General features: G+C 38.9%; 1 protein-coding gene across 1 annotated transcript; it reads right to left on the bottom strand.

Moving 5' to 3' along the window:
* Positions 1–335: 335 nt before the first annotated feature.
* On the bottom strand, positions 336–15,417 carry RNF32 (ring finger protein 32). Its single transcript, XM_074897950.1, is given in 12 exon segments — positions 336–363; positions 365–471; positions 474–584; positions 934–1,098; positions 7,149–7,206; positions 7,208–7,255; positions 7,472–7,593; positions 8,028–8,060; positions 9,773–9,862; positions 9,865–9,917; positions 14,605–14,866; positions 15,394–15,417. Coding segments are annotated over 12 exon segments (1,101 nt in total).
* Positions 15,418–16,816: the final 1,399 nt, after the last annotated feature.

Below are 16,816 nucleotides of genomic sequence, written 5' to 3'. Positions count from 1 at the left end.
CTGACAGTTCCCAACTACACCAGATCCCTCAGCGCTGTGTCAACCCGACTCTTAAACACCTCCAGGGATGGGGACTCCACCACCTCCCTGGGCAGCCCATTCCAACACCTAACAACCCCTTCTGGAAAGAAATGCTTCCTAATATCCAGTCTAAACTTTCCCTGGTGCAACTTGAGGCCATTACCTCTTGTCCTATTGCTTGTTACTTGGTTAAAGAGGCTCATCCTCAGCTCTCTGCAGCCTCCTTTCAGGTAGCTGTAGAGGGCGATGAGGTCTCCCCTCAGTCTCCTCCAGACTAAACACCCCCAGTTCCCTCAGCCGCTCCTCAACATGTATCAACAGTTGAGGATTTTCTTTTGATAATGAGTGACATAAAGGACAAATATGTCACTCTCCCAAGGAAAACTCTGCAAATGCTTGAAGACAGGTATGATAAAACAAATATGAACAAGAATGTGGAACAAGAAAGTAGAAGTCTGTCTTGAAAACTGATTGCTGTTACCAGAAAAGACATAGGCAGGATCAACTGTAGGACTGAGTAGCATGATACAGATAGGACAGTCAAATATCTCTTGTTAACATGCCTGAATAAAAATAAATCAACCTGTAGTGAAACAATGGGAGGTAAATAATATCAGCAATATGCTAATTCAAAAGCTCAAATTTTATGACTGTAATGTATTTTGAGAAGCTATTAACATTTTCAGTCTCAATTTTTTCACAGCCTCTTTGGGCTTTTAACTGAGTGGAAGAGAGATGCTGCTAAGATAAACCTCTGAACTGTAAAAACTTTTAAATATTTCTGATTTGGAACAGATGGACCAAAATTTAAGAAAACACCACTCAATCTTGCTTTCTGTAAAGACTGTCATGCCACAAAAGAGCATAAAAGCTTATAAATACAAAACAACTTAAAAAAAAAAGCTAACCTACCTGCATCTGGATCTTCTCCCAGTCAGTTTCACTTATTAATAATTCTTTTCCTTCCAACTTCTGAAACACATCTTAACTTGCGGCTATAGAAGAATCCACCTCAGAAAAAAATTCAGCTAGGCTGATGTTCTAAGAACCCAATAGTTGATTGCTGATCTATTGAATCTGAAAATAAAATTGACTGTTGTTAGATTTGGAGTTAACTTACTGGTAGTTCATATGTGAATGAATTGTGAGTGATTGGACAAGGCAGCCTGATCCGTTGCATGATCTATAGAATCTTGTTCCAATTTGCAGCTGGTGTCCAGTGTTGATTTAGAGGTGAGAAGCATCAGGTCCCCAGACTCCCCTGATGGGCCATTATCCTTCAGAGAAAACACAGGATTTTCAAGCTGAACTTTCCCAGGATAGATGTATTATTCTTAAACCAGATGATGCAGCACAGAAGGTACAGCTGTGTTTGAGAAAAGAAGTCCAGAACTTAGCTGAGCATTGGTTATTTGATGGGAAACCAGTGCATCTGTTGTGGGGTTAGTTAAAGGCAATGATAACCAGTGTGAGAAGAGGTGTTGTCATTGGTACAGACTTTTATGACCTACTGCCTTAAATATGTTTCTGCATATTGCACACAGGCCTCTGGTGGTCATATCTGAAGATGCTCCCATCTGCACTCAGCAAAATAAATACCTAAAAGCAATGAATGCTTTCCTTAATCACCTCCTGGAGTGCAATTCTAACTCACTGTGGTTGCTTTCATTGTTACCACAATAGCTGAAGGTTCTGTAAGGAGTCACACAAATTTCAACTTGTCTTTTGTGATTCTGCTTGTACATGCTTTCAGCAGCTTTAAGGAACATTTCAACACCTGTACCATGACCATGCAATGTGAGCCCTTCTCTCCATGCACTTCCTGTGAATGAAAACTTGATAGGAAAACAGAGAGCTGTCTTGTCAGGGAGGGTGGGATGGGAAGGGGGAGGTGAGGTGGCAGAAGTGTTGTCAAGGTCAGACAGCCTGATGGTACCTGAACACTTTCCTATTGTTTCATTTCACTTTTTTTGGGGGGTAGCTTTTCTCTCCCAGGATATGTGCTCCCCTACAACTGCTAAAGTGACCCTTCATAGCATCTCAAAATATTCAAAGTGAGCTTTCCTAGACTCAAATAAAATTGAGAGCCCAAATCCCACAAAAACTATCTGAAAAGCTTGTTTAACATTCTAAGGTTTCATTTAAACTTTGAGTTTCCTAAATTTCCTTCTAAAACTATGAAAAAACTCACTGGTTAACGTTGGGGTTTTTTTAAAAAAAAATGTGCAAGTATGTAAGTGTCTTCCAGTGAAACCCATAATGTTTCTCAATAAAGACTTGAGACAAACATTAGAAGTGTCCAGGTAAGGGAAATGATGAAAACCTTAATGTAAGGCAAGTTGTTTGCTTCTCGATGTTAGATTTGATCCTGTGTATTCCTTTTTTTTTTTTTTTTTAAGGTCTGATTCACTGCTGAGACCCATTATGACTTACTGTATTTCCACATGATCCCTAACACAACAGTATATGGAAAGGATGTATCCATTTGTCAGTACAAACTGGATTTAGTTACCTTGTGATACATCAGCATTAACTAACATAACTAAAAAGAAGAAAAAAAAAATCCCCAAGCCCCCTTGTACAGTGTATGTATTTAAATCACAATGTGCTAGGAAAAGCAGCAGCCCCTTCTGTACTCTGTGAGAGAATTCTATGTCTAGCAGAGAGCAGATGGGTAATCTTGTGCTCTCCTCATGGCTGTTCACTGACAAGAAAAAAAAAATCTGATCCTATCCCATACAAACATGTACACTGACCTTCAGTGGTATGTGTAAAACATAAAAAAAAAAAAAAAAAAATCAAACAAAAAAGGATCCCACCACAGGCCTCCTTCAATATTTACACTTGGTGGTCTCCAAACAATCCCAAACGATGACACTGTGGGCTTCCTGAATGAGACATGAAATACTAATGCAGTACACTTTAATCAGGTTATGTCTTCAATATTTTAATGGGATGATGTATTTAATTAATCAATAACAGTCCTAGTATGTTTTATCTGAACTGTTATTACCTAGGTTCTAGAACTGAATCTATTCCACACTGCAATTCCAGCTGCTCTTACTGATTTCATTTTAAAATCTGACTGCATGAAGAACAGGGTGAGATTACACCTAAACCCGACATAATTCATGGTTTCTGTTCAACGTCAAGTAAAGTTTGATCCATTTGAAAACACTTTTGGTTCTGATTTATGCTTGATCTTCACTTACATTGGTATCAAACTCAAACAGACCTGAACTGTTTTCATAAGAAAGCTAGAGGGATGTAATAGAAAGCTAGAGCAAGCACGACAATGATTTCCAATAGCCTCTTAGAACCCAAAATTTGAGGAAAGGCAACCACATTTTAACTCTGCCCTTATCCAGTGTCTATTTCTGTGAGTGTGAGAGTAACACAGACACTGCGTGGTCAGCTGCAGGACCTGGCCTGTCTTTCTGAACTATGACTAGATAGGCTGCTGAGGAAAACTAGCCAAGAAGGAGAGCTGAAAGCAGGGGGCAGAGAGGGGCTGGGCTTGCAATAAGCCAGCAATGCCCCCTTTCTGTCTGTCTCTGGGCTGCTTGTGCCTTCTTCCCTCAGCAGGAAAAAGCCCTCCATTTCTTCCCTGAGCTTGCACCCCATTTCACTAAGTGAACCTGAAAGTCCTCTCAGGAGCCTCCTTGAGCAGAAACTCTAAAAATGAGAGGAAAACTCTTCTCCTGCCTGAGACAGTGATCTATTAAGTTCCCCTGCTGCTAAGATACTATCTGCTTTGAGCTACTCCTGCAGTATGACCTGACCCAACTCATATCTGTCAATCAGCAAATAAAGTCTAGGGTTGGAAAGAAAAAAAATGTAACTGAAATTCAACCCAAAATTTTTTGTAAACTGGGAAATCAGTTTGAACTATCAAGGTGAACAGAAAGGAAATAAGCATTTTGTATAATTTATTAGTGTTAACATGTTCCAGGATTTAAATGTTAAATCCTGCTGTGTTTAAATGCATAATGCTGAATAATCTTTTTTTTTCCTAGAGCAGCTGAAACTGAGTAATTGAATTTATTTCTGAAAACACCGTACCTCTGTATTTTATGTCTGTGACTAGAATGGCATAAACCGAATATCTGAAATACTCCATCGGTATGCAAAACTACATCAGTCATCTATCTGTACAGCAGCACAAGACTATGATAAAATAAAACGATGAAACAAAGCACCGAGGTGAACTTTGTCCACTGGGAAGCCTTTTAAAGTGATCCAATGTCAGCAAATTGCTTACTAATGTGTTGACTTATGGCAACCCTCAAAAGTAAAATGAAAAGGCTGGAATTTACAGCATATCAATGAATCAGTTGATAAGCTTTTACGGGTTTAATATCCTCCTAGTTTTGCTGCTTGGAGCCATTTCAAGTTAGCAACAGAATGTTTACCATCTCCATGTGATAAAGGAAGTCAAACGACTAAACAAATTCCAGGACCATTATACTGTTTGGTGAGATTTAAATTAAAATCGTTGGGAGAAATCATGTGTAGGGGGAGGAAGAAACTAAAGTCAACTACATCATTTCACAATGACTTACCTTGCTTCCTAAACAATGGCAAGATTTTTAGCAAAGCTGGAGATAATGTAATGCATTTGAAAAGATTTAATTGCACCAATAAAAGACTATACCACAATTAAATGACGTACAGAAGTGACATTTATAGGTAGGATCAAAGAAATTCACTACCTAACATGCTGAAGCAACACCCTGCTTTCTGTCTATAGTAGTGCTACAAAGTAGCCTGCTTTAGCTTCAGTGACCTTTCTTATCTTCTTTGATCTAGATTATTAAAATTTTAATGAAAGGTGTAATAAGGGCTACTGTAGTACCCTGAAACAAGTAGTATGGGTCCTTCCTAGTAATAGTATTTCAGACCTTGTTTTTCATTTTGTGATATTTATTTAAGCATATGAAACTTGACATTTAACCTTTATGATCCTTCCAGAGGAGTTAGGATTATTAAAAATTAATATTTTTTTCCAATTGTGATGCAATTTGATTATGCTAATGTTTAGGGAGTGACATTTTAAAAGCATGACAAAAGTTTGAGAGGCAAAATTTATTTTAGACAAGCTTTTTAGCATCTGGAAATGGATAGCTCCTTGTGAAAAATGTCTTTAATGATTTCACTAACCAACACTTAAAAGTATAAGAGCAAACAGCAGGAAAACTAATCTACAATTCCCGCCTGAAAGCTGCTAAGAAAAATAAGTATATATCCTTTAATCACAATTGGTACTAAATTCATTTAAACCTGGCTAATCCACATGGGGAGACTATAAATTTATCCTTATTTATATTTATAAGGTAAAAAAGTAGTGCCCATTTTGTTCCCTGCAAAATTCTGATATGAGAATGATTTCCTAATGCTGTGGACTATATATAGAAACAATGTTAAATGAAGACCTTCCCACAGTTTATAATCACTTGATGAAATGTGGGCAGTCTATTGGGCTCTTTCTCCCTAAAGCAGGTAGCTAAGATGGTGGCCCTAAAAGCTAGTCCATTGTAGGTAGCTTGGTAGACTTCTACTGCAGCCATCTGAAGTGAAGTTTGGTGACAGAAATTTTAAAAATGACAGTCATCTGCAACTTTCAGCATATTCAGAAGCCTTCTTCAACTTTACTGAGACCCTGTTTATAGCTAAGCATGGTACCTTGAGCCCCTGGAAAACTGACAGCCTTATTGGTAAAGAAGCATACGACTGTTTCCCTGGTCTTTCATGCAGAAAAATCTGTTTCTGTTGTCTGTTCTACTCATGTTACTTGAAGACAGTCACAGTCCATAGAAAGATTGACTTCTTCCAAACTTAAATGTCTGAGCACTTTCAGATATAACATTAGCTTTCTTGAGTTACCTCCATATTCATTTTCTCTGTTACAGGAAAGTACTTTGCAGTGACTACAAAGGTAGCATAGCAACCAGCAAGCTGTGTCAGTGTTAAGGCAGAGAACAGTATTTTTTCTTTCTCCCCTGTCACTGTTACCACAGAGGCAGAACACTGGTTCCAGTTTTATTACATCAGACTGCCAGATCACCTACCTCTAGGGTACCTATCTCACTGCCACACGTAAATGCATAATATAGCAAGAGAGGTTTTTTGCCTCCAAAGCTCTCTTCCAACAGGATACAACCAGGTAAGCATGAGAAATAGTGACAGACAGTAACAAGCCTTCTTCTGCAAGCACTCTTCTGTTTCACTAAAGCAGTGATTTAAAAAAAAACAAACCAAACAACCGACTTAAGTATTGTTTTCAACCTACCACTGATTTAGCTTGCAACTTAGGTACGGGTATTTTCCTGGTTGCACACACTAGCTACATTTAAATGGCTTCTTGTGTGGTTTTGTAATCTCTGTTAACCAGGCTGTTGGAGATGTGGACTAGAAGATGGCTTCTCTCACTCCTGGAGGGACGGTTTGGTAATTGCTGAGGATGTGTTAGAACAATTTTTGTTACTGAAAAGCTGAGCTAGGCTGGCTGTTACTAAACTGAGGATAGACAAAGTTGGCAAAGGAGGACTTGAGGATTGCACAGGACTCTGCAACAGCTGTGTGCTTAAAGGCAAGCAGGGTCATTGCAAAATGCTTGCACCTGATCTGGCCTCATTTGCAGGGGGTCAGGACCCTAATTTATTACAGTCTGACTTGTGTCTGAGCAGAAGTTAGAGAGGGGCAAAGCTATGGAATGGAACTATCCAGTTCAGTGTCCAGCAAGAGAAGGATGACAGTGAAAAGAAGTTATGATTGGTTATGGATTTGTTTCTCCCCTCGCTATACCCCCTTTGTATAATTCTATATGAAAACAGATTACTGTGATTTATCAAAAAGGAAAGGGAAATACAGAGCCTCACAAGAAGCCCACTATTGTTGGACTAGGCAAAAAGCAGGCCTTCAAATTAAATATTTGAACTATTTTCCTTACTTCTGCGTTGTAAAGAGGATAGAATGAACAGACTAACAAGTAACTGAGTGCCTCCAGTGCTGCCTGATATGAATAAGAAGGAATAAATGAAAAGGTAGAGAGGTGATATTCAGGAGTTTTGATTTAAGGGACCTGAATCAGAACAAGAAACAGACAAAAGAAGCAAATGCAACATCACCCTTTCCTCAAAGAATTGCTTTCTTAATTTGCTATCTTTAGGATGCACTGATTTTCTCGGTTTTATACCATTTTCTAACAATATATCCCCTCCAGGAAGCTAGAGTTCTGCAAGACACAATTTTGTCAAGAACAGGAAACTCAATTTTATATAATTTTACTATTTATATGAAACAAACATATTATGCATTTTTTTAACTTTAACTTTTGTAGTGCATTCATTCTGTCTAGTTTCTTATTATATTAAAGTTATAACACATTTGGAACATTATTTAGAAAGAAATATTTTCCAGTGATAACACCTGTAGCAGAAGTAAGGCTTACCTAGTGCACTTTATTTTAAACAAGCGTGCCCCATCATGTATTACTCTGGTCAGATACTGCTCTGTTCTACACATAGGACAAGACTTTTTACCTGTAAATTTTTCAAAGGCTTTCAAGCATGTCTGAAAAATTATGTACAATATATTTCATATCATTGGAACAGACGAAACAGAATAGACTACAGAATGTAAAGATTGTCTATTCATCAATCCATGAACACTCTAAAAGATGCGTATTTTTATAATTAAAATGTTAAGAGAATTTTGTAAATCTTCATATATTTGCATGAAACTTCATGAATTAAACTATTCCTGCTTAGTATACAATGTATAGCTCAGTTACAGATGATGTTTTCCCATATAGTTTTAAAAATGGTAATAAAATAGAATAGAGTGCTTCATCATAGAATAGTCTTAAATTGTATTTCTTACTATAAAAATCTTGAATCAGATTTACTTTTCAAGATGATTACATTTAATTCATTAAGATATTCACTTAAGTAGTTTAACATACTCATGTATTATATGCTTGAATAGTTATATAAAAACGTACTCACTTCATAGAATACATGAGAACATGAAAGCAGCACCTGTTTTTCAAAGGAAAAAAAACACCCAACCAGACCTGACTTTAAAACATTCTAAAAGCTGAAAAGTAAAAAATGCTGACAAGTAAAATTCTGAGTGCCTGAAAGGTCATCAGTTTCTCTCTGTTACTACTGAAGTCTTTCTAGTGAAAATAAAATTAGTTTTCTATAAAAATTACTCGATACATTAAATCTTAAACCAATATGTGAATTTTGTGTTAACAATACACAGAGTGGCAGAAAACAAGAAATGCCTACTGCTACTGACTGGAGGAAGAGATTATAAAACAAGTACTTAAAATGAAAGCTGATTTATTTTCTTCCCTTTTCCCCACAGAGACGTTAAATTTCAAGAAGTGATATACATCAAATGCAGCATTTCACACATACAAAAAAAACAAAAGAGAAAGCATGTTCACAGGCTACAAGAAAACTTCACCTTTATCTGACCTAAATTCCCACCAAATGCTGATGATCTCCATCTTGACAAAAGATATAGAGTTGGACAAAAAAGGCAGTTGGCTCTTAGAGGAAGGAAAAACTGGGAAAGGAGTGAAAACCAGAACAAGTAGTGTGCACTATTGAGCTGGCAAACACAAAAGGATTAATGGCTAGCAGCCAGCTGAAGGGAAAGCTTTCAGATACAGTGGCTTTTTTCCCTTGAGGGAGGAAAGCTAACGAAACACTGAGGACAAAAAGAATTCCACAGGCATTTCCCTTTTTGTGCCAAATCTAAAGTAACCTCTTTAATGAGTGCTGTCTTTTGCGCTCTCTTGTCAAGCTTTAGACTTTCAGGGTAGCCAGAAATTGGCAGAATGGTCTTTTGCCAGATCCATCCCACCTGTCTGTGGACAATTGTACATCTTCAGTTAACACTGATGTAAAAGGAAGCAAAAGCCCTGTATATAAGGTTATTAAAAGACCTTGATTCACATCACAGACTTGACTGTAAAAAGTCCTCAAGAAAAATTAAGAGGGAGAACAGGCAGAAAAAAACACCCTAAAATGCACCCTAGAAAGAAACTTGCAAGCTGTTGGGATAATTCTTCTAATTACCGTCATCACCTCTCTGAAGCACCACTCCTCTTCAGTCAGTCACTTGTCCCTTTTGCTTAATATTTTCAAGATGATAGATGACAGAATCTAATAAAGCATGATGTATTTATGCTTATGCTACACACATGCACTGACTAAAGCCTTTGAGGTAAAATGCAAGCATTTCGTCATATAACCTAAGGAAGAGACTGACTGGCATTAGGAGTACACCTACTTCCGTTTTCCAAATAGACATAACTATTGAACTAAACTGCAATTGACAAAACTTGTGAAAAACAAAATATATCTGAAATTGTATAATTAGTGAATATTTACCATTATGATGAATGAAGGCTAGGATTGTATCTAAGAGGAGTTTAAATGAAGCAGAAAATAGCCTACACCTGCTTTGCAAGAACAGATAAAAAGGCTGATAGCCTTCTCTTCTACTGTCAGAACTTCAGAACTGAACAAACACTACCAACCCTTCTCTGCCATGTCAAGACCAAAATACTTTCAGAGTTGGCCACTGATAGCTGGGTCCAGCTATTAAATGCTAAATGGTTTCTTACAGTAGAATCTTTCCTTTATTCTCCCAGCTAATGACTTTAGCAGTAACTCTACCAAAAAAAATTAAATACAGTTGTGTAGTCCACACAACTACACAGTTATACAGGTACTTGGGGCTGAAGTGCAAATTCTTCCCTGCATATTGCACAAGGCCGTATGGTGTCTCCACGCTGTATGGATCTCTGCTTTACTTTTACAACCGTTCTTCAGCAGCTACTGGCAGGGAAGGAAGCTCAACTAGGCTTAATTTCTGAGCTGTAGACAATAACAACAACAAACCACTGAATAAAACTCACTGGCAGACACAGACAATTGATTTTCTTGATGTGAAATTCATTGATCACACACTTATTTAAAAATACTTTACACAGATAGTTCATATAGATCTATCCTCAGACAAACCACTAGCAGGCACCATACTGAGGAGTAATTTGCTATTCAGTAATTGTCAGAACCTCTTTTACATACAGGATTTATACAGGAATTTTTTTAAATGTGAACTTTTATTTGCCAAGTAATATGAATTTATTTTGATAGCTTCTCACAGCCATTAAAATGGGGATTATTAACTAGACAATGTAACAATGCTCAATAACATAATTTCAAATCATCAGTATAAACTAAATCTGTTAGAATTCATTTAGGAAGGTTTCATCAACATTGTATTTTTGTATCCTTAAAATAAAAATGAATAAAGTGGTATAATAAAAAACTGTTGCTGGCACAAAATACTGAAGTGTAATGAGAGTGTGAAAGATACAAGAGAAATAAAGAACATAAAGAAGCAAAAAGATGGTCACAAGACACTAGTGGTAGTGTCAATGTGATAGCCGAGCTTGTCAATCTGAGAGGTGCGGAGCCTTGCTGAATGTCCATCTCTGCCTTCTCAAAGAAGGAATCAGTGAAAATACTTATACTATTCTCCCCTGCCCCCACAAATGGCAGATAAAGTCCAGTGTCAGTAGTAAAAAGATGCTAGTAGGTACAGCAAAGAACAGGTGTTTGTCATCTTTGAAGATCAGAGGAAGCATCTTGTGTGGACTGTCCAAAGTCAGTGGAGGAATGCCCAAGGCATATGTAATAAGCCAGTAACATGAGTCCATGATGAGGCCTCAGTGGTATTTGCTAAAACAAGAAAGGAAGCGGAACATGCAATAGTCTGAATGCAAGCTGATAACCCCTAGATGAGAGGTTTAGCTCTAAATGGGAAGGAAAGGGTCAACTCTTTCACTCAGATTGAAATCTTTGCATAAAGCAGACATTAATAAGCAGCACTTATTTGTTCTGTATAATCTTTCAAAACCCCATCAGATAGCTTGTGTATTCAAACCCATTATACTAGTCAGTTGTGAAGAGAAAAGGAATCCTAATGAACCAAAGAGCTGGATTTTGGTGATCCACTTGAGCAAGTATCTCATTCTTCTAGGGTAGGATCTGTTAATTTTTCTGAGACAGAAATTCTGCTCTGCAGCTCATCCATCTACAGATGTATATCGTTAATCATTTAAAATTTGCACAAAACTGCCTTTGATCTTTTTAAAGAACTTTTGTGAGGTACTAAAGGAATTACTTTCTTCCCTTTAGTTGAACTATCTGCCTAACCTACTTCCTTGTGAGCTCATGACATCCTTCAAACGTAAATCAATTTGATTAGATTTAGAACATATCTTAGAATAACAGGATGGCTTTGAGATTTCAAGCTGGGTCAGTTTATGCTTTTGGAACAATGTGGGAAGTGCTTTCCCTACATATGGTTTAGTTCACACAGACCTCATCTCATTACTTTCATTACCGTTGTAAAGGTATCGAGTCAAAGGTAAGCAATGCATGTAAACCTAAGTATCGAAAGAAAATCTGAATCAATGGATGCTGCAGATTACATTGGTGGTCACATATGAATTGTATTAGAGGCACGCTGTCTCAGTTCCTGGACAACCTGACACCCAGACACAAACACAGCACCTCCACACGTGCAGGAGCTCACAGCTCTGCCTGCAGGCTATGGGCTACAATTCAAACCACTCTGTGTCAAGCAGCAAAGTACATATGTGTGTATTTATGGCATTGTAATTTAAGAATGTAAAATATACACTGTATTAACATAAAATAACGCCTATCAATTCTGGTGCAGTAAAATGCTTTTATCTGGTGCTCTTGATGGTGAAAAATAATATGAGCTTTAAAAGAAATACGAAGGATTCTGCAAAGTTTTTAGAGTTTAAAAACTAGTTCAGAACATGTATTTTGCTTAAAGCTTACACATGAATTGCTGAAATTGGTAGCTGAGTGGCAAGGAAGTTTTCCTAACCAGGAGTGCTTTCCCTCTTGACCATTCAACTCCTGAAGAGCATATATTGCACAGATCAGCATTTCTGCTACAAAGGAAGAATCAAGTTATAAAATACATGGTAAAAGTTTCAGTTAAAACATATATAAAGTTTCATCTGACAATAATACCTAAGAGTTATCAGTGAATGAGTAAGGAAACAAGATCCTGTTTTGATAGTCCAATATACACAAGCAATGGTCTTCATGATGAGAAAATCTGGATACACAAGGAGGGAACAAGGCAGCAAACCAGTCACAGCATGAAAGACAGTATCTTAACATAAAAAATGCCTGCCCTTGATTTTCTTCCAAGCACTGTGGTCAGAGACTGTTTTAAGGAAGACAATGAGATGGCTTTGTGGAAAGCCTTTTGGATACCCCCGGGGTAAGAAAAAATACTTATTTAAAACTTTCACAAATGGATGATGAAAGCTGTGAAATAGGAAGAGATTGGCGGCAAAACCTAACTTCTAAATAATATAAACCAGATGGGATATTTGTGAGGGACAGGTTATACAGGTGTTTAGAAGGAAAGCTTTTATACAACATAGCTGATGAAGGAAAACTGGCAGCGGGACACACAAGAAGGGATATGTGGTTGAAGCAAAAGGCTCTGTAAAGATATCTCAAAGCAGCACTTTGAATAAATACAAGCAATGAAAGCCTACATTTATCACAGCTCAAGACATCCAAGAGTTTTCAACCTTATGCACCAAGATTACAAGCCCAACCCATTTACAGACACACCCATTTACAGCCAAGTGAGTTATTTATCCTAAAATGAATGCAAGCAAAGTGATTACATACATTAACCTTTAAACTACTATTATCTGATTTTAGGACCCAAGTCCCTATTAAGAAAAATTTAATTATAGAGACCTGTAATTTTGTTTGATTACCCACAAACTCATGAAGAAAAAGTTGCATTAAATTACAATTTCAAAGTTGTTTCACAGCTGTAATGTTTAAACCACACAATCCTTATTAAGAAGAGAAAGTTTGACACAAGCATTTTAAAATAATGTGAGACTATAGGTGAAGATACTAATAAGCAAAACCCAGAAATAATGGCAATTTAAAAAAATCTTTCAGCACATTCTTCTGAATCACTTGCACAAGCATTCATATCGGACATTTCAGTCAGTGCTATGATTTAAAGAGAAAACACTTTGTTTTTCTTATAATTGCAGAGAACATGCTCACACTTGGGCTGCATTTTTTCACCACAACCTTTAGCTTCCATAATCACTCATTATTTATATTTGCGTTAACCCCAGTACCTCTCTGCTGTTGTTTTCCCTCCACTATCCTCTCTTCTTTCAAATTCCTCTTCAAAACGAACCAAAGGAAAAACCCTCCCATCTTTAGAACTATAACCCATGTAAACATACTAATAATCACCTTGTCTTACTACCTTTGTCCTATCACTTGTTACACTCACTTGCTGTGTATTATCTTGAGTTACCCTCTTAACCTTCAGCTGATTCCAAAAGGCAGATGCCTGTGCTTGTATGGAGCCTCACTGATTTACATGGTTCTCTTTAGAGCTGGGGCTACTGTGACAGTTACTATAGCAAAGGCAACATGATCTTCAGAGAGGCCTAAGGGCATTTTTATGAAAAAGAGCAAATAAAACAATATTAATGATGATGAAAGTTTATTATGCTTAAAACTGCAAACTGTAGAGCCGGAAGGTCCTTTAAGAAATGCCTAATCATGACAAGCAGGAGGATGAAGACAAGAAGATGTTAATGGCAAGAATACTGTAGAAACCTTCAGAAAAGGGAAATACAAGACCGAAACTGATAGGCGGGAAGCACATTTGGACTCCTGGTCTGTTAAGATGCTCCCTGGCTTTGTTTTTTTAAGCAATACTGTCTGTCGCTGCTGTACAACTGTATTATTATACTACTATTTAAAAGTGAGTTTTCTCACCAGGCATCATTCCAAGCCCTCACATCTGTGACTTTTATCTTGTTGCATGTTTGCTTCTAAATTTGAAAAAAGTATTTAACTACAGGTGTTAATTCTTCCTGGGTTTAGCCCCAGGACCATTGTAAAAGCAAATCTTTTTAACTTTGAGTAAAGGTGGGTATATATTAACAAAGAATACATTTAATGCAGCACTAGTAAATGTCTTTTTACTGAATAAGGAATAAACCAAACCATTTCAAATAGACTTAAAAGAAAATCTTAATACTAAAACATTCCCCCAATAAATACAATATCAAAATCATTGATGTTTGCTTGAGAGTATAAGGTGAAGAAAGTTATGGTAATCAATATACAAAACATTTTTAAAAAAGCGTAAGAGACTTACTGCCTCTTAATGAAGAATTCTTCATCAAGTCGCACTAGCTTCCTCATTTTTACCTTCGCTGCCACAAGGATAATATTTGTTTTATGACATTTTAGATATGAAGACACATTCAAGCCACTGATGGCAATTCCATTGTTTACCTGATGGCCTGAACTGATGAATTTTGACAAATTTTAAACAAGATTTTATGTTGTTTAGCATTAAATTATCTTATTGGACAGAAAGCTTAGCTTTCTCATTTTAGTTTATTTTAAATAAAAACAAAAATTCACAAATAAGAATATAATGGTTTACCTAATGTTAGCTGTGGAGGACTGGGATCAAGAACATACTCCTTTCCTGCATCTTCCTTGGTTTTGTGGCAAGTGCTCTTTTCTTGGTCTACTACTGCTCTGACCACTTCTTTGTTGACAGGTTTGTAAATGTTCTTGGTATTCCTTGTCCTTGACTTAAAAGAATCTGCTAAGAAAAGATCCTGGAGCTGATGTCTGTGTATCTGATGATCGCCTAAAACAACTGCAGAAACTGCTGTTGCCTCTTTTTTGTAGGAGCGGCCCTAAAAAGAAAAAAAAAAGAACATCCTTGAATAATTATTGTTATAAATGATTAAAAAAACTTACATATGATACTAAATTAAAAGAAATTCTGCTCTTAGCCAATATTTTTGACATGTCAAAGGCTTTCACACACATGCAACTCCTGTACTTGAAGCCTAACATACAATTACCATTGTATGAAACTTGATTGATGTTTCTAACACATCCTAGCTTTAACTTATAAAGTCAAATGAAATCTTTGATTTATCATTTATATTAAATAAAATAGCAGTATTTTTAAAGTTTTAATTACTGAGCCTGTAATTATTATATGCAATAAACTCATTAAGGACTATAAAAGTTTGGCATGCCCAAACACATTTTTACATCAGTGTAATTAAAAACAATCCCAAAGGCTAACCTTGCCTTCCAGAACACTGACTATAAACAAGAATATATTATTTTCATCCTGGGAATGGGTTTATCTATGTATTCCTTCATTTCTCCTCACCCATCTGCCTTATTTTTGAAATATGTGAAATTGTACCTTGTCAAAATCATGATGCTCCATGATAATCTTTACCTGGTTTTACAGGACTCCTGTGGCTCTACAGAGATGTACAAGAACTTGAATAATATGTTTCAGCAGAAAAAGCCTCATCAGTAGCAGAAGGGAAACCTACAATTTCACTCATTTTCTCCTAGGTCTACCACGGCAGACAGCTTAACGTGTACTCCAGGAGAAGTTAACTCTGGATCCATAAAGCACTGATGGTGCCCTTCTCCTGACAGCCTGATCTCACCCCCAGTGGGCTGCCCATAACCTACACGGAACAGCTTCACAGTGAATGTCGGTAATCACATATTTCAAGCTGGACAGAGGAAAAAATACGGCTGTAGCCATAAACCCCACTGAACTGTTCTGCCGGAGTAGTTTACTGTAGACAAGGCAGCCTGTGATAAGTAGGGCAGGGATGACGCCAGCAACCCCTTTGGGGCTGAAACTGCTCGGCTGCGACCTCAACATCCTCATCGCTACAGCGGGAAGACCTGCGGCGTGGCCCGGCCGCGGAGAGGGAGCTGGCGGAGGGTGAGGGCGCCCGCTTCAGTGCTGGCTGCGGCCATCAGGTGCCTCCGCTTACTGTTCTGTCCCAGCGTGGAGCCGCTCCTCCCGCTACCACAGCGAACCGCCCGCTCCTCCAGCCAGGCTCCAGCCTGCCACCCGCCTCTGGGTGGCCAGAGGGGCAGCGCCGCCGCCCTGCACGGGGCGCACGGCCGCCGGCCCCGCTCCCGGCCCCGCCAGGCCGGTGGCCTTGTTGCTGTTGAACTCGTGCCCTTTTCCCGCCTCACGGCCCGGCGCGCGCCGCGCGCCCGCCCCCAGCCCCGCCGACAGGCCCGCACGCGCGTGCCCCGCGCCTCGTTGCCGGGCAACGCAGCTCTCCGGCGTGGTCGACGGCGGCCGAGGCTGCTGCGCCGGCGCGGTGGGCGCGCGGGAAGGCGCGGCGCGGACGGGCGGCGGCAGGGGTGAGGCCGCCGGCAGGGGGGAGGCCGCCGCCTCCGCCCCTCAGCGGGCAGCCGGCGCTCCCGGCCCCGGCCAGCGGCCGCCCGCAGGGACGCCCCTGCCCGTGGCTCCGTGCTCGTTTCCCTCCGCCGCTGAAGCCCTTCCTGTATCTCGTTCTCGCTCGTCAGTGTTTTCCCCTGTGTAGTGCGGGCGTCGGTAGCCCACGTTAGCGGAATTTCTGGCACATTTTGACCTGAAGGCTGTTTTCCACTTCGCATTTTTTGCCGTGCGATTATCATACATGGAAGGACTTCCTTCAGCAGTGACCTCTTAGCAGAGCTCTCCAGCTTCTCAAAACTTCCAGTGATGGTGGCAGAGATGCAGAGTCTTCAGCCATTTGCTCCAGTAGCTTCCCTGGTTAGTGATGAGCACTGAGTCACTATTTGAGCTAGTTTAGCACCAGTTGGCT

Source organism: Athene noctua, chromosome 2 (assembly GCF_965140245.1).
Source record: "Athene noctua chromosome 2, bAthNoc1.hap1.1, whole genome shotgun sequence".
NCBI classification, from domain to species: domain Eukaryota; kingdom Metazoa; phylum Chordata; class Aves; order Strigiformes; family Strigidae; genus Athene; species Athene noctua.
The sequence above is the reverse complement of the archived record's forward strand: the minus strand, read 5'-3'. Positions and strand labels throughout refer to the sequence as shown.